Source organism: Sinohyriopsis cumingii, chromosome 9 (genome assembly GCF_028554795.1).
Source record: "Sinohyriopsis cumingii isolate HCF-2022 chromosome 9, ASM2855479v2, whole genome shotgun sequence".
NCBI classification, from domain to species: Eukaryota; Metazoa; Mollusca; class Bivalvia; order Unionida; family Unionidae; genus Sinohyriopsis; species Sinohyriopsis cumingii.
The window spans coordinates 32,014,496-32,034,295 of NC_142969.1; the positions used below are offsets into that span (position 1 = coordinate 32,014,496).

Genomic DNA, 19,800 nt, shown 5'->3' on the forward strand with positions numbered 1-19,800 from the left:
TGCAACCGATCTGTATCAGTCTCTGTTATAACGTTCAAATTCAAGACAAAATGGACAGGCTTGCTTAGGTATGGGGTTAAACATTATGTCGCTTGTGACGATTTTTAATATACCCTTCAGAAAGGGTATTATGGCAGTAATAAGCATATCATTGTCAATTAGAACGTCACTTTTGGCACATTACATAAATAGAGGATCTCAGATTGTTAATAACTTAATGTTGAATGTGCGAAATAGTTGAATAAGGTCCAGCTTTCGCAAATATTAGAAGGCATGAAAATCCCCCCAAAAATACATATATGACAACTATCGTGAAACACGCAGTACATATGTGACACTGTTTTCTAAGATATAAAATTGGGCAGGAGAATGACATGATTTGCAGCCCAAAATTTAATTCTTTTAAGGTAAGTTTTCAGAAAATGCCCTTATTAGTAAACACAAGATTTTGATTTCAGTTTCCTATGTTGTAAAAAACATATGATACATGATATACAGAACACATGTAATAAATGTTGTATTGTAATTTACAGAATGCGTGATCTATAATTCATCTTGTACTGCAATATACAGAGCGTAATATATCCTTTAAGTGTTATATTGTAACATACAGAACAATATGATATGCACTTAGTACTTATTTTACTTGGTATTGCTCTGTTGGAATATGTTGAACCTTATTGTTGCATACCAGAATGGTAGGCCCTCCTTATCACTGGGTTGGACTCTTTACTTGTCAGATTTATTGGAGACAAGTGCCCACATTTATCAGATTCTAGATGCAACCCTTCAGTAATGTTGAGTATGCTATATATGAATGGCAAAATTTGCAGTTGGGAAGTGCACCTGTGGCCAGGTTTTGATATGGTCAGTGGCAAGTGGAGGTGGGCTGGCAGAAATGCCACTCCATATCAACGTTCTAGAAATAAAAACTGTCATCAGTGTGTTTCAGTTCTAGAAGGATCACCTTTGCCAGAAAATGGTCTTAATTATGTCAGACAATTCATTGCTGATGACCTACCTCCTCAAACGGACTTACCATATCACCTGAACTGTGTTCTTCTTTGGTACTTCCAACTCATATCACTGTACAAATGATGAAATCAGACACAATCCTGGCAGACTCAGTGTCTTGGCTGACCATTAAGGTGGAATAACAAATTGCCCACCTTTTTTCCCTAATTACAGACCCAGAAACTTGTTGCATGGATGCAATTCAGTCAGTTGGAAAAAGTTATGAGCTTTTGCCTGCCCATTCATGGTCTTGGTACCAAAAAATAATACACAAGATGAAGGGCCAGAACTGCAAGATGATTTTGATAGTCCCTTTCAGAGGGAACAACTCCTGGGTCAACAATCAACTCAGTCAGGAAATAGTTATACTGAGGAAGATTACAGTCAAGCCAAATCATCTCAAACAACCACAGTCACAGGTATTCTTCTCCTTAAGACTGGCTCATGTACGAAGAGCATTGTGAAGAAAAGAATTCAAGTCTTAAATTGCAGAGAGAATCTTGAAGACTTAAGAATGATAGTGCAGTATTTTCAGGGACTGGTACCAAGTCAACAGCATTGTTCCTTTGCATCAATCCCTCAACTGGCCAATTTTTCTCTGGCTTTACCAGGAGAAAAGTTGGCTATAATCAAAGATGACCAACTCTTAGCTTTTTGTTGGCTTTGCCAGGGAAGGTTTGTAAGAAGAATTCAGAAATCATCTTATAACAAGATGTAGTTGTCACAGATCCTGTCTCTGTTGGCTGTATTGCTTTCAAGTTAGGAGAAATGGTTATCATTTGTTTAGAAAATCCATCCTTTCAGCCCTGGAAGATGCCCAAGATATAGGTATGATCATCAGCATTCCCTTCTCCTGTTACCTATTCTCCTAACGTTAATGTCATTAGGGCACATATTAGAAGGAGGTTGCAGATTTTTCATCAAATTATGTTTCTTCAAGTAAATTTGCCCAATCACATTATTTTAAAACCATCCCATCCACACCCCCTACCCCTCCATGTAAGCATCCTCATTGGTATATTGCTCAACTCAAGATGTGTGACACATAGCTTCAGCATGGAGAGATAATGGGCATGAGTTACTGCCCTTTATATGATAGGACAGAAAATACAATTTTTCATCTTTTATTAGTCATGAACATATGCAAGGCTGCATATCTTGAGCTAAGACGCATCAGCTCCATTCACAAATATTTTTTAGTTGATTCCACTAAAATCCGTTTGAGGAGGTAGGTCATCAGCAATGAGTTGTCTAAAGCGCTCTCCGTTATGGATCACTGCCATCTCACATCTATCTGCATGGATTCGGGTCTCAGATTAAGCCAATGTGGGTATGTGAGAAAGCTTGCGAGTAGCTTCTTTTGGGTCGGTGGTTCTTTCCCGGGGTTTTCCTAGGTTCTTCCTCCACCGTTAATACTGGCCGCCATGTATAGCCTATCGTGTGCTGAAAAATGCCATTAAACCCTACAACAACAACAACAACAACAGCCACTAAAACACTTGTGTGTTTATTAGTATTTTTAAGACTAGACTATTGTAACTCAGTTATGTCTGGTTCGTCTCAATAATTTCTCCAGAAACTTAAAAAGTTTAAAACACAGCTCCTCGGATCATCCTTAGAGGATTATGATCAGAGTTCACCAACTCCCCTGCTATGTACCCTGCACTGGCTATGCATTTGATCCAGAATCAAACACAGAATTTGTTCTCTATGCTACGTTTCACTGATAGACTCCAACATACTTTACCAACCTCACCCTTGTGTAAGCACCAGCAAGATACTTACGCTTCTCATCTGACAGTCGTATACTCATTATTCCCACCATGAAAATGAAGTCCTATGGACAACGTTCTTTTGCATACCATGGCCCAGCAACAGGGATTGAATTGCCCACTGAACATAGACACAAAGACACAGTGATCTCATTCAAAAGTGCTGTTAAAACGCACCTATTTCAGCTGCAAGAACAAACTTAAAGACCCAATAATGTTTCCTACCTTAAATATTTTCAGCATGTTTTATGTTTTCTAATTTCATGGTGTTTGATTTTTGTAATCATATCATCATATAAGTTTTTTTATGTTATAGGTGTTGTCTAATGTTGTAAAGTACATAGAGCTTCTAAAGATTAGATGCTATATAAAGTCCTCATTATTATTATTATTATTATTATTATTATTATTGTTAATATTTATCTGTGTTTTCTTATGTGTATTCTATTGTCTTTTAATGTGTGTTATTTTCTGTTCAGATATTAATGAGTGTGCTGACATTCAGCTCAATGGCTGTGACCAAATCTGTACCAACACTGCAGGAAATTACACATGCAGCTGTGAGCCTGGATTTATATTGCACAATGGAGTAACCTGCAATGGTAACATTTTCATTTATATACTAAAATGGTTTAACATTTGCTTAAATGGTATACTTGATTAGCGGTATCAAACAGATTTATCTGTTATACCCTCATCTCTGTAGATGATGCATGTAGTAATTGTGTTCATCTGTCTGTCTCCATTCAGCACACAATCTTGCTAGCGTGGTTAGTCCCACAGGTTGTATGGATTGCCATGAAACTTGCTGAAAAATCACTTTGCTCCAGGAATTTTTGTTATTGAGCTTTTTTTCATATAATTGGGTGTGGTATGTTACATTTGTTGAAATTATATTCATTTAATTAAGATTTGAATATTGACAAATCACATAGCTCCTGAATGTTTTTAGAGCTATTACATAGTTTGTCTTGTAGCAGTGTATGATGCAAACTCATTAGCACATTAGTTCCAAAGATAGCTTGCTGGAAATCTGCTTATGTCTACAAATTACTCTGCTTTTGCAATTTGTGTTAGAGTTGTTTCTGTTTCAATCAGTTAGCATTACACATTGCATGACACAATCTCATTTGCATAACTAGCCCCTCATTTGGTACTGATTGACATGAAACTTGGTAAAGATGGTAATTACTTGAAGATGCTCCTATTGAAAAATCATTTTGCCCTCACAAATATTGTAACAGTTAATACCTTGTTTTATTATAACAGTTGATACATAAGGCTAATCAGTAGTCTTAATAAGTTGCTGAAACAAGAGCTTTCATATTTAATTATTTATAATTTACTGTATTTCATGTATTTTTTTTCATACCCCTTTAATTTTTCTTATACTATCCAGTTATCAAACTAATATTTAAATGTATAATATTTTTTCATACATATCACTTTGTAATTTTTCAAAAACTCCTTTAAATTATCAGGCTTAACATTTCTATTAAGAAGATTTACGTTTGAAAAAAGATTGAAGATACTGTATAGCTGTTTTATTTTTACAAAAATTAATAATGAATTGTTCCTGAGAAAATACATTGATTGATACATAAGCACTATTATTGTCATTACAATATATACCAGTGTTTATTAACAACTGGACAAAGGCCTTCACTGAACATAATCCTTAATTATCATTAATTTGTTCTTCTTATTAAGCCCATCACCTTAATAAAACACCATGTGCATTTAAAAATGAGTTTGGAAGCCCTGTGATATTTTCTTATCCAACAAAACTTATATCTGAGTACATGCTTAAAGTGAAGACCAGAGACCAATAATGAACTAGTCTTATTGTTTCATTATAGTCATACATAAATTACAAAAACCTTGTCATTTTCTATTGTCAGTTTGAAAGTTATGGACTTTGTTAAAATATGTTCGCACATATACAGTCTTTTAATTGCTTGTACTGTTTGACCTGGATATAATTAAAATTTTGTTATGAATCTATTCTAAGATATACCCCTTTATTGTTATCTTTATTGGTGAGTAACAAGTAAAGTGTATCATCACTGGTCTTTACAACATCTGCTGCATGGACAATGATCTTGATAGCTCATTAACAGAAATTCATTTCCCAAAAGAGAGCCTCATTTCCCTACTGGCACCCTCACTGATTGGACCTATTCTGTCGAATTTTGTCCTCGATCCGGTTTCAGCTGGAATAACCAAAGCTCAAAGCATATTTAATTAGTGTGTAAATAATACTGCATAACCATATGGCTATTGTAACAATGTATATTTTAATGGAAACAAGAATGAATTGTTGATTTTGAGGTGTGTATTGATAATGGAATATAGTTGGGTCCTAATACATGAGGGTTATCACAAGTGTCAGGTACCTGGAAATAGTCTTTCTTTTATTTGCAAAAGCTACAAATAAAAACTGCCCTGAATAAATATGGTATTGTACATACTGACAAAATTTTGTTTCATCTCTTTCTCTCTCACAAACACACACACACACACTCATGTGCATTAACTAAAACATGTTTTTAAGTTCTTTATACTTTGTATTGTAATTTGAAAATGAGGTCATTGTTTCTGTAAGAATACAAGTTGCACTTAGTTTCTTGACAATGTTGAATTGTATCATTGTGCACAATTTACCCATAAAAAATACCCATACATGTTCAGGCCATCTTAATCATTTTGCCAACATTACACACCATAACAGCTACAAAGAAGTATGCTCTAAATGTAGATGAGCTTGCACACTGAGACATTATGCTCTCTCTCTCTCTCTCTCTTATTCAGTAAAAACAAAATCTTTTTAAGTACTTTTATTTTTATTGTAATTGGATTCTTTGAGTTGAGAGCAGAATGAGACAGAAAATATATGTTTATTTTGTACGTTTGTACCATTGGTTTGTTAAGTAGCATGTGTTCCATAGAACTTGTTCTGGTATGATCCCTTTATTTTTCATACATGGTCAGTACCACAAAACGATAATTATTTTATTTTACATATAATTTTTTGTACACTGAAGTTATAATTATTTTTTTGAGTATGAAAAATTACATGAAATGCGGCTAATGGCAGTTATTTTGCAGATAAAAGGTGATTATGTTTATTTACTCATCAGCTCTGTTCAATGTTATACATCTATATAATTATCTGCCTGGTTTTTTAAAGTTAATACAATGTGTGCACCCTCATGTTTGACAAATTTTTACTCAGAAAGTATAAACTAAAGAATGTTTATGAAGTTTGATTAACTCATTTGACTTTTAGATAAGATAAAACATTCAAGAAACACACTAAATAGATTTTTAGCATAAATGTCAATAAAAACAAAGTCATTATAATAATAGTAACAAAATGTTAAGTCAGTATACACATTATGTCGTAACTGAAGGGATGTAACTTACTGCAGTTTAATATGTTGTCTTGGCACTAATGTGCTTGTGTTGCAGTTCCACAGACACCAAACCAAACCAATCCATAAGCACATTTTAAGTTATATTTGCATTTGTCTTTTTTTGAAGTATTGGGAACGTTTAAACAGTTTCTTTTCCAAGTCAAGTTTCCGGATAGTGTTACTATGCAGCAGAACTTTATAAAAGAAATTTATGCACACATTTCCTTTTTAAGTGCTTAAAATGTACATAAGTACAGGTATCATTTTCAATTGAATTTCATTTTCTCTTCAGATATAAATGAATGTGCTGGAGTTAATAACTGTTCAGATGCTTGTGAAAATACTGTTGGAGGATACAGATGCACTTGCAAACAGCCTGGATTTAAACTTAAGATTGAAGACAAAGTTACATGCATCCGTAAGTTGTATTCCATGAGGTCAAAAGGGAATAAAAATAGTATAAATGATAATCAGGTGACAAATGTATCTTTTAGATGTATGCAGACTGGCAAATTTTAGATAGAAGTGTCATGAAGTGTCAACACATTTTCCAGTTTGAACATTTAGACATAATGTTTTAATTGTCTTTGACACTTTTAGCAGTGGATAAATATAAATTATGCTGAATCAGTTAGTTACACTGTAGAATTATAATAATCATTATTGTCCTTGTTTGCATAATGCTGTGAATTCTGCTAGCATTTGTTGATAATGAAATCCTATCAGTTTCAAGACATCAATTTTATAGAGGTCTTTCAAAAAATAAAATTGTGACAGTTTTTCATTTTCTTAATTATTTCACAAATTAAAAATGAGTAGAAGACAGCTAAACGTTTTAGATATTTTTGAAATAATATTTGTATCCCAACAGAGCAACAGTGGTGATGCATATTGAGTTACTATTGTGTGTTTGTCTATCAATTCATCTTTGTATGCATCTGGTAATGTGTTGTGTTTAGATCAGTTTTCAGGCACCAAGGTCGGCATCTATGTTCCATAGGCACATTTCTAGTGTTAATAAATCTTGATTTCAGCTGAAACTACCTGCGCAGAGAATGACACGAACATCTGTTTGAGAAAAAATGCTTTATGTGCTTCAGTATATAACAGAACTGAATGCTACTGTGATAGAGGTTACCAATTCAATGCTGACAACACCACCTGCATAGGTACTGTTCTATATATCATTTTTTGCTTTTATATATGTACACACAACATACATGCAAACCATTGTTGTCAAATTGTTCAGACTTGTCAGAAATCATTTTGCTTTACATGTATATTAATCACATCAAGTCAGTGAGATAATGCTTCAAAAAGTCTGCCATATTCTTGATGTTATGCCTGTGTTCTAGAACATCAATAGACATAGTAAGTCTCCCATATTTTTGATGTTATGCCTGTGTTCTAGAACATCAATAGACACAGCTAGTCTCCTATATTCTTCAGCTGAGATACATGATGCTTGAAAAGGCCTTTCGTATTCATCAAGTCAGAGATAATTTGCTTCAGTAAGTCTTTAATATTATTGATGTCACACATCTAGAATAATGTCAAGTCAGGGACATGATGTCACATATTCTTTATCTGATATATTTATAGTATCACATAACATTACAAAAGTTATACATGTAATATTTGTTGAATCCATGATATCCAAATCAAGCTCATTTGGAGATCCAGACTTTTTTAATTAAACAATAATAGCATAAATTGTCATTGCATGAATATTTTTGTTCAATTCATTTAAAATGTATTGATTTTTACCAGTAATTTGAATTAAATATACTGTATATTTCTGGATTTCAAATGTAGCAGACGTTTATTTTTGGGGGGCTTGAGAAGCAATTTTATAAAAACCTTAATCATTATTTAAAATATTGATTCTTCCCATGCATTTTTCAATATCAGTAGTGAATGTCAAACTTTGGATAGCAATCCTATCACTCGTTCATGATAATTACATATAGTAATCTTCATTCTGTTCTTTGTTTCTTTCACATTCAGATATAAATGAATGCTTAAATGGTACTTACTGCCAGGAGAATTGCACAAATACTAATGGAAGTTTTGAATGTAGCTGCAGCATTGGGAAAAAGTTGGATGCTGACAAAAAGACCTGCATAGGTATGAACTGATGAAAATGAATCCTTTACTGTTTTTATGTACATATGATAGACAGGGGTCAGTGTTACTGTACATATGATAATGCTAGGCAGGGATCAGTAAGAAATAAAAAAATGTGGTCACTGAAGGAAAGTAGGTGGACTTACAGCAATGACTGCCATTCAGGAATAATTCTAATTAGCTGGTATTGATAGTGATATTTGCTGGTAATAAAAGCCAGTGACAAGCTTTATTACCTAACCCCCTTTCTTTGTGTTCACAATTAATACATTTATATGACTACATTGTGAAATATTTCATGTTTATTAATGAAACAAATTTCAAATTTTAATTTTTTAAAAATTATTTTCTTGTATATATATATATATATATATATATATATATATATATATATATATATATATATATATATATATATATATATATATGTTATACTTCATTTTAATGTGGATCAGTTTGTGATGATGCACAACATTACTCTAAGCTGTATGGATCTGTCTTTGTAATGCTGGCCATAGGGGCCACTGATGTGACAAGCATTATAAAAAGGTAGCCTTGTGCTGGGGATTGACAGTTGTTTCAGCAAGAATGTGACATAATATAGTATTAAACAATGAAGACAGTGTATCTGATTACACCAGATCATATAATAGTTGCTTTTTGTCAACTAAGAACTGAACTGAAATGAAATATATTAAGTAATAAGAATAAAACAAAAATTTACAGTTTTAAAGAAGGCCATTGACAATACCCTTGTAAGCACATTATAAGAGGGATACTGATATATTGGGTTTTGTTACTTGTTTTGATCATTGTACTGACATAACAAGTTTGAAATGAATATTAACTGAACTTATTACAGGAAGAGAATGTAGTGTCTTTTTATTGGTCAGCATTAATACTTATTCTTAAAGTTTTGCAGTTCTTCTTTTTTTCTTTCTCATGCAGAATGCCCAGAGGGGACCTATGGCATGAATTGTCAAAACACCTGTGCCTGTGTGGCATCCAACACGAAAAATTGTTCCAAGACTACTGGAGCCTGCACATGTTTCCCGGGATGGAACAATGCCACCTGTGACACTGATATAGATGAATGTAAAACTGTCAACTGTACCGCAAATTCTGACTGCAAGAATCTGAATGGATCGTACACATGTGACTGCAAAAGTGGTTACCTAATGACAGCCAGTGGTTCATGTCAAGGTAATATAAATTTCATGTCATGTAGATATTCATATGGAATGAAAATCATACATATATCTAATTTCACATATTTAATAAAAAAGACTTTTGTACTAAACAGAAATCAGTTCCATGATATTAATCGTATATAAGCATGACTAGGAATTACTTCAAACTGCTATTTGCAGTTGTGTCAAACCATCTAACATGTTTCTTTGGGCCAGTCTGTGTTTTGTTTGCATGTATTCATCTCTGTGCAGAACATGTATGTTGCATCTTAGCTGAGTATACCTGCCTATCTCAGTGGACCAGCCTTTCTTTATCAAACCAACAGAGGGCAGTCTGATATAGCTCTTTAAAACATTTATACTAAGAAAAAGAAAAGCATATTTTTTCTTTTACAACTTGTGCATAAACTCCTGACAGCAATAATCCATATTGAGGCCACTTTTTCCCAATATTCCTAATATGTCTCGTCAAATTGAGATTTCATATTATCATGGATAATGGTATTTCAGAAAACATCAATATTTTTGTCAGAAATAGAAATATTGAAAAAGATATAAAATTACTATTTAAAGTTTTAAAATATGATATCTGGAAACTTTATATTTTTGAAATGAGAGCTGAGTAATTCTAAAATTTAGGAAATTCAAAAATATTAAAACTGTTTATTTCTTTAAAGATAAGGCTAAACTCCTTTAAAGAAAATTGAGCTTTTGTGACTGTATTTTATGCCCTGAGTGATTTGATGTTCTGTGACAAAATTATTGTTATCAACTAGTAAAAAGTATTTTAAACAATATGAATTTAATGAACAAATTTTGAAATATCTTCTGAAATTTGGGCCTGCATGCAGTCCCATAATGTATCAGCAGTACTGATCGATTCTGTTAATTCAGTGTATGTTGTTCATTTCCGGTATATAGTGTAGATTCTGATCTGATGAACTGTGGGTTAGAGTGTATGATGTTAATTCTATTTATGGTCATTATGGGACGGCATATAGACCAGGGTCTGTACTATTAATTTTACTTATCATTTTGGCACTGCATGCAGGTCAGAATTTGTACTGTGAAAACTATTTATGATAGCCATGGGACTGCATGCAGATCAGGGTCTATACTATTAATTTTACTTATCATCATTGTGAGACTGCATGCAGATCAGGGTCTGTGCTATTAATTTTTCTTATCATCATTATGGGACTGCATGCAGATCAGGGTCTGTACTATTCATTTTACTTATCATCATTGTGGGACTGCATGCAGATCAGGGTCTATACTATTAATTTTACTTATCATCATTGTGGGACTTCATGCAGATCAGAGTCTGTACTATTAATTTTACTTATCATCATTGTGGGACTAGCAGATCAGGGTCTGTACTATTAATTTTACTTATCATCATTGTGGGACTGCATGCAGATCAGGGTCTGTACTAGTAATTTTACTTATCATCATTGTGGGACTGCATGCAGATCAGGGTATGTACTATTAATTTTACTTATCATCATTGTGGGACTGCATGCAGATCAGGGTCTATACTATTAATTTTCCTTATTGTGGGACTGCATGCAGATCAGGGTCTGTACTATTAATTTTACTTATCATCATTGTGGGACTGCATGCAAATCAGGGTCTGTACTATTAATTTTACTTATCATCATTGTGGGACTGCATGCAAATCAGGGTCTGTACTATTGATTTTACTTATCATCATTGTGGGACTGCATGCAGATCAGGATCTGTACTATTAATTTTAATTATCATCATTGTGAAACTGCATGCAGATCAGGGTCTGTACTATTAATTTTACTTATCATCATTGTGGGACTGCATGCAGATCAGGGTCTGTACTATTAATTGTACTTATCATCATTGTGGGGCTGCATGCAGATCATGATCTGTACTATTAATTTTACTTATCATCATTGTGGGACTGCATGCAGATCAGGGTCTGTACTATTAATTTTACTTATCATCATTGTGGGACTAGCAGATCAGGATCTGTACTATTAATTTTACTTATCATTATTGTGGGACTGCATGCAGATCAGTGTCTGTACTATTAATTTTACTTATCATCATTGTGGGACTAGCAGATCAGGATCTGTACTATTAATTTTACTTATCATTATTGTGGGACTGCATGCAGATCAGGGTCTGTACTATTAATTTTACTTATCATCATTGTGGGACTGCATGCAGATCAGGGTCTGTACTATTAATTTTACTTATCATCATTGTGGGACTAGCAGATCAGGGTCTGTACTATTAATTTTAGTTATCATCATTGTGGGACTGCATGCAAATCAGGGTCTGTACTATTAATTTTACTTATCATCATTGTGGGACTGCATGCACATCATGATCTGTACTATTAATTTTTCTTATCATCATTATGGGACTGCATGCAGATCAGAGTCTGTACTATTAATTTTACTTATCATCATTGTGGGACTAGCAGATCAGGGTCTGTACTATTAATTGTACTTATCATCATTGTGGGACTGCATGCAGATCATGATCTGTACTATTAATTTTACTTATCATTGTGGGACTGCATGCAGATCAGGGTCTGTACTATTAATTTTACTTATCATCATTGTGGGACTGCATGCAGATCAGGATCTGTACTATTAATTTTACTTATCATTGTGGGTCTGCATGCAGATCAGGGTCTCTACTATTAATTTTACTTATCATTGTGGGACTGCATGCAGATCAGGGTCTGTACTATTAATTTTACTTATCATCATGGTGGGACTGCATGCAGATCAGAGTATGTACTGTGAAAACTAATTATGATAGCTATGGGACTGCATGCAGTTTAGAGTCTATTATGTTAATTCTAATTATGATAATATTGGGACTGCATGCAGATCTGGGTCTTTATTATTAATTCTACTTTTGATAATATTGGGACTGCATGCAGATCTGGGTCCATATTATTAATTCTACTTATGATAATATTGGGACTGCATGCAGATCTGGGTCCATATTATTAATTCTACTTTTGATAATATTGGGACTGCATGCAGATCTGGGTCCATATTATTAATTCTACTTATGATAATATTGGGACTGCAGGCAGATCTGGGTCCATATTATTAATTCTACTTTTGATAATATTGGGACTGCATGCAGATCTGGGTCTTTATTATTAATTCTACTTTTGATAATATTGGGACTGCATGCAGATCTGGGTCCATATTATTAATTCTACTTTTGATAATATTGGGACTGCATGCAGATCTGGGTCCATATTATTAATTCTACTTTTGATAATATTGGGACTGCATGCAGATCTGGGTCTTTATTATTAATTCTACTTTTGATAATATTGGGACTGCATGCAGATCTGGGTCTTTATTATTAATTCTACTTTTGATAATATTGGGACTGCATGCAGATCTGGGTCTTTATTATTAATTCTACTTTTGATAATATTGGGACTGCATGCAGATCTGGGTCTTTATTATTAATTCTACTTTTGATAATATTGGGACTGCATGCAGATCTGGGTCCATATTATTAATTCTACTTTTGATGATATTGGGACTGCATGCAGATCTGGGTCCATATTATTAATTCTACTTTTGATAATATTGGGACTGCATGCAGATCTGGGTCTTTATTATTAATTCTACTTTTGATAATATTGGGACTGCATGCAGATAGGGGTCTATATTGTTAATTTTACTTATGATCAATATGAGATTTTATGCAGGATGATGTCTATACTGTTAATATACATATGATCAACGTGGGTCTGCATACAGAAAAGAGTCTTTACCGTTAATACTATTTATAATGATTTTTAGTAAGCATTGCAGACTTAATCTACTAAATATTATATGAATGTACACAGATTTGAGTCAGTACTGTTTACATTTGTGTGTATATTAAGCACATATGCACACAAAGCTAATATGTTTTACAATCGTACTTAAAAACTTTAAACAGTTTTATTTTGAAATATTGTTTATTGATGCTTTTCGGAGAAGTATTGTAGATTTTTGTGATTCAGCTCATTCATGCCTACATGGATGTGGGTATTAATAATATCACAACTTTTCTTACACCATTTGAGATGTCAAACATTGGGATGCGATTGGAGGGAATCTGTTGATGTGCACAACCGTTTTAGAATTTTGATGCAGTTAGTGTGTTATTGGATCTAGGTGGCAGGTGTGGGTTAAGTGCTTTTACATAAATGTAACATGTTCTGCTCCCACATTTTAAAAATAAAATAAAAAATTCTGACAATTGGCATGCAAGATCATTTACTTATATGCTAAAACATGTCAGATATGGGTATGAATTAGACTGAACCCTAGGACTGTGTAGTTGGGTCTGAGATCCTTGCCAACAATTAGATAAATACTTGACATGAAAAATTGGATTGAGATATGCACCTGGTATTGGGCCAACAGTATTCTTACCCACAGTCACTTGAATCTAAGATACATGTTTGAGGTGATGGGTGAAGACAGAGTTTGGGAGACACATGTTTTTATGCTAGATAGACTCCAGCTAGAATTGGCTTTTATGTGTCAGGACACTTATAACCCTCTGAGTGAATTTCCTACAAAAGTACATCTAATCCCGTGAAATAAGTGAATTTTATGCCAAGTAGTAAACTTGTATCCATCCAGATGTTTTATGATTGTTTTGATTATAATGTTTTGATAGACCAACAATTTACTCTCAGTATTGCATTTTGCATTTGCTTTATAAAGATTCAACAATTATGCAGTCAGTGACAATGGCTGTCGTATATAACTCAAACATATTTGTGCTGTGTTATTTTCCTACTTTAATCATGTACAGATATAATTATTTGTTAAATTTGAGTTTCAGAGATGGAGAGTCAAATGTTTTTAGTGATCCTTTAAAACATGCTTCAATCTAATGACAATATGTCCATCACAAATACAATTGATCAAAATTTCCAGGTATACAGTATTGGTAAGTAAAGTTCCCCCATTTTAGATCTGACAGAGGTAGAAGTGAACTGGATAAAAACAAAAAAGGATGGGTTTAAGAGTGAATTTTTGGGACCAGGTTGATCTCATAACAAGACAATTGCATGCAACTTGTATTTATTATCTCTCACAATAGTTTCTTAACAGTTTAAAATCACCATCTCCTTCTCATCTTGAATTGAAAAATAGACCTTTCAATTCAGACTTACATATCGGCCTTGTGTGGTCAAGTGTGAATGACTTTATTTAATGATTTAAAATACTATCGGTGATATAATAAAGAATTACTAAAATTATATAAAACACACATTATGTATTGTCTAAATAATATTTACCTTTTTTTTGTAGTATGTGATGGTACTCATTATGGCAAAGACTGTGCATCCAGTTGTGCATGTGTAGTTGACAACACTGTGTCCTGCAATAATGTGGATGGAAACTGCAGTTGCAAGCCAGGATGGAATGGAACAAACTGTGAATCTGATGTGAATGAATGCCAGAATTCCACCATTTGTTTGGCTCAAACTAATTCGGCATGTGTAAATACCAATGGGTCTTATACATGTGCATGCAATGCCGGTTTTGGTTTAAAGAGTGGCGTTTGCACTGGTGAGTGTTTGATTCTTACACCTGAGAATGAAGATTTTGAATTGATGCCAAGCTCAATTTGTATATTGACTACATTAAGTTTTGCAGCAGTAACTTCCCATTGCTGCAGCACTAGATTGCCACCTTTTGTGGAACAAATTTGCTTTCTTTCATTGATAACGTACATTGTTTGTCATAAATGATATGAAAATGTAAAAGATACACTGAACAGTAGTTTCATATACATCTAATAGCTTGTTTTACTGATACACATCCCCTCCCTTGTGATTTTTGTTTCAGGATTTAAACACTACATTTTTGCCTTATATTTATCCCTTGAAATGTGTAAGTTACATCTTCCTTAACAACTGGCGCATTTTCCATCACTTAAAATATTTTCTTAAGCGTCTGAAGGCTATAGTTTAAATTACAGTGATCATTATATATAAATATTTGAACTGATGCCAAGCTCTATATATCTGATTTGTGTGTGAAGTACATGAAATTTTTGCAACAGTTACATCCCATTGATGAAACACTAGTTTGGGAGTTTATCATTAGCTTTACACAGATTTGTTAATGTTGCACATTTTCACTGATAGTGTTTCTGTCAGTTATCAACTGCATCTTTAATAAATTGTGCTGAAGCTGTTACCATGAACAGTATTTTTGCCAATTCAGTTTCCAAAAGTAAATTCTTGGAAATATGTTACATCTGTGGAAACATTGATGATTTATAATATGGAGCCCTTGCTGTTAGTCATGTACAAGTTTGAACAACTTACTCTGAAGTTATTTCATTTTGTGGGGCACAAAGATATTTGAATTGATATAAATTTGGAACTTAAAGACCCATCAGTTGAAAATAAGAACCCTTTCTGCAATCAAAAATGTTGTTTAACAAAACAGAAAGTCATGCACATGAAAGTAATAAATTCACTGTAATCATTCATTCAGTCTGGATTATATTTTATTAGATATCAATGAGTGTCTGGAGGGAACTCATAATTGCAGTGGCAAAGGACAGGAATGCAGAAATACCGTGGGCAGTTTCCAGTGCATATGTGGAGCTGGATACCGGGGTGATGGCACCACATGCACAGGTACCAGCTTTTTTGTCAGAAGGGACCTGTGATTCTTGTTGATGCAAAGATTGTAGCACTTCAGTTACTGCACAAAATAAATTAAAACTACAGCAACATTAATCTAATACAATAGGAAATAAAAAGGTGTTCAGTCTAATTTTTAGACTGGGATATTTTATATTTTAAGGTCAAAATCTGATTTTTATGAATGACAAACTTTATTTCAGAGACAAGCATGTAGTGTAGGAGCTATTGATGTGTCCAGATTTGCATTAGACTGATGACATAAAAACTGACTAATAGTTTGAAAGCTCACTGAATAGCATGGAAAACATTAAATTGCATGGAAGACTGATTAAATAACATGGAAAACTGATTAATTAGCATGAAAGATTGACTCAGATTATTGGTTTTACAAACATAGAATACAATAATGACAAATGGTCATTCTTTGAATCACATTATATTGCAACATAAACTATTAGAATTTGTACAGCTTAGGACAGGAATTTCATCAGTATGATTATCATTATTCATTTGTACTGATTTGTCTATTATGCATTTGTGTATAAATGTAGTGTCATTACATCCATACAAAATATGAAAAAAAGTTGTAATACACACTGCCATATATATTTTTTATTTCATCACTTTCTTATTCATGCCCTGAGTCAGTTGTGCACACACAGATATGTAGATACATGCACACACATACACACACATACACAAATATACATACATACATACATACATACATACATATGTTTGACTTCATTACTTTGTTTTTCAGAATGTCCTAATGGTACATGGGGATTCAACTGTACTAATAATTGCACTTGTAATTCTTCAAACACTCTTCAGTGCAATAAAGCAACTGGCTGTGTGTGCTACGCAAACTGGACAGGTGTGAACTGTAGTGACGATAAAAATGAGTGCGCCTTTGCTGAAACATGTCCACAAAATGCTGACTGTACAAATTTCATTGGTGGATACTCATGCAAATGCAATAAAGGATATGTTTCCAGTATTAATTCTTGTGTTGGTAAGTTTATGTGCTGTCACATTTTGATCTTGCCTGTCATTAGCAGATTCTCAAGGAGGCATCACATGACCGCTCCGGTGACCTAGCGGTTAGAGCATCTGCCTCGGATGCAGGAGGTCGTGGGTTTGATCCCCAGCCAAGTCATACCAAAGACTTACAAAAATGGTACTTACAGCTGCCTTGCTTGGTGCTGAGCATTAAGAGGTTAGTGTTAGGACTGGTTGGCCTGGTGTCATGATAATGTGACTGGATGGGACATCATGCTACATGTCTGCGACATGATGCCCCAGTGCTAGAAATCACTATAAACTGCCACACTGCAGACATGGTAGTGATATAACAGAAAAATTGTTAAAGCTTTGTTACAAATCCAAATTGAACACACACATCACTTCACATTGGCACCAGGGATGTCATAAATAGTGTTAATTTACTTTTGTTTAAGATTATGTAAGATTGTAAATTGTACATAAGTGAAACTAAATTGGAGTAGATTTATTCTGTTCCACAGTTTGTACCAGATATTTTTGGATGTCTCTCATTCCTACATAATTCATTAGTGGCATTTACTTAGTGCAGGTGAGACTTACGCAATACTGCCTTCCACAAACCCTTATTTATTTCTCCATTATGCATTAGTTTAAGCTTATTTATTCTGGTTTTCATCAAATTTGATTGTCTGCTTCAGATATACATATAATTACTTGCCTCAATGTTGTAGAAATAGTTAACCTAATTAATTTATAAAGATACAGTGTTCAGATGTCAAGGATTATAGGTATATTATGAAATATGTCGTTAATGGTTTTTTCAATAGTATGTGTGGAAATGATACTTCCCACAACAACAAAAAACCTTCAGTTATTTTTTTTTGTTCAAATTTGATGGAATTTCTTCAGTTTAAGTAGATAGTGCAAGGTATAATGTTTAAAGCAGTATTCAAGGGTTGTCAAAGATTAAAAATAATTTCTACCACTGGACAGGAGACAATAATGTGACAATAATATCCTTATATTATTTACATAGAGGTAAATGGATTGTGCATCCTTACCCACTCATTACATTGAATGTTGATCAGATGAGTAGAGTTTGATGACCCTCTGTATTGTTTATTCTTTAGTTCTTTGTTATTATTTTGTTATAAATCCCAGTATATATATATATATATATATATATATATATATATATATATATATATATATATATATATATATTCCTTTTGGGGTAGAAGTTGTATGGTGTAGAATATATATTAAGCATGCATTCTTTTTCCTCAACAGCATGTTCGAACAACACATTTGGTAATGGCTGTGCTACATTTTGTGCCTGTAATACTACAAATTCTGTGAATCCAGCTCAGAGCTGTAACAATGTTGATGGTGTTTGCCAGTGTAAAACAGGATGGCTTGAAGATTGCAGCAAGGATAGGGATGAATGTGCTGTTTTACCTACTATATGCGATTTTAAAAACAACTCCGGTTGTCACAATACACCTGGATCTTATGAATGTTCATGTCTAGTTGGATATGAAAAAGTGAATGATACTTGTCTTCAGGGTAAGATACCACAGTCGTTATCTCATCTTCTCTCTGTATGCATGGTGAGAGAGAGGTTGCACTTTTTCTGTGTCAATAATGACAGCATTAAGAATAAAGTTTTGTGTCGAATGCTTTTGCATGGTCAGGTTTATGAGAGATGCATCAGCATAGAGATACAAATAATATAGCTGCTTCCTTGGAACACTTGTTTCCTTCCTGCCATGAACATGGACTGGCATTTAAAGATATCCTTGCCAGCAAGTTAAATGATCTGTCAGTCCATCAACTGATGAAGTTCATGATTTCAGTCGGTTTCCCATGAATTTTGGATCTTCATTATGATATCTTTATGGTTCCTGCTGACTGCAATATATCTACTGACATAAGCAGTCCTCTAATCTCAATTTACACTTATGTCACTCTTGCAGTGACATGCTTTGTTTTTGTTGTTTCATTTGTACTCATAGCTGCTGAATAAATTATTTTATGGCTGCCAAAAGGTGCAGGAAAACATATTATTTTATAATATCCATCTATCTTGAGTCAGCCAGCCAGCTGTTCCCTATTTCATTTTTGAAAAATTTAAAACTGAATCAAATTCTCAACCAAGTACACTACTAGGCATTGTGGTTTGCTAGAAATTTAGGGTTAGAAAAAGTCTATAAATTTTAGGGTCAAAAGGTGAAAGGTCAGGTCACGGGTTGAAACAACATTTGAAGAAGAAGGATACTTTACAGCAATCTCAATTTTTTGTACAGTCCTGAACTGATCTTTGCAGATGGATGTTGCTTGGAGCAAGGTATAGAAGACTATTATGATTTTAGTGTCACAATCAGAAATGTCAAGATCACTGGTAACAAGATGTAACATTGTCTCTACTGCTAAAATATTTAAGCAGTCACCAATATACCATCACCAAAAGTTAAGGATGGCTGAAATTTGGGGAAGAAAGAGTATCTGTTTATTCCAGGAACAGAAAAAGTAGGCCTAATGGCCCCTTTTAGGTGGAACATTGTGGTCATGTAGAAAAAGTAAGGATCACAATT

The 19,800-nt window shown here is 33.6% G+C and overlaps 1 protein-coding gene across 1 annotated transcript in view; it reads left to right on the forward strand.

Annotated features, from left to right (window-relative positions):
• Nucleotides 1-19,800, forward strand: part of LOC149791502 (uncharacterized) — a 70,621-nt gene that overhangs the window by 41,806 nt on the left and 9,015 nt on the right. Inside the window, exons 24-32 of the mRNA XM_089969437.1 lie at nt 3,266-3,388; nt 6,495-6,620; nt 7,237-7,371; nt 8,210-8,329; nt 9,278-9,532; nt 14,850-15,110; nt 16,067-16,192; nt 16,965-17,216; nt 18,497-18,772. Of these exons, the coding sequence (XP_089825563.1) occupies nt 3,266-3,388; nt 6,495-6,620; nt 7,237-7,371; nt 8,210-8,329; nt 9,278-9,532; nt 14,850-15,110; nt 16,067-16,192; nt 16,965-17,216; nt 18,497-18,772 (1,674 nt within the window). The remainder of the gene's footprint in view (nt 1-3,265; nt 3,389-6,494; nt 6,621-7,236; nt 7,372-8,209; nt 8,330-9,277; nt 9,533-14,849; nt 15,111-16,066; nt 16,193-16,964; nt 17,217-18,496; nt 18,773-19,800) is intronic.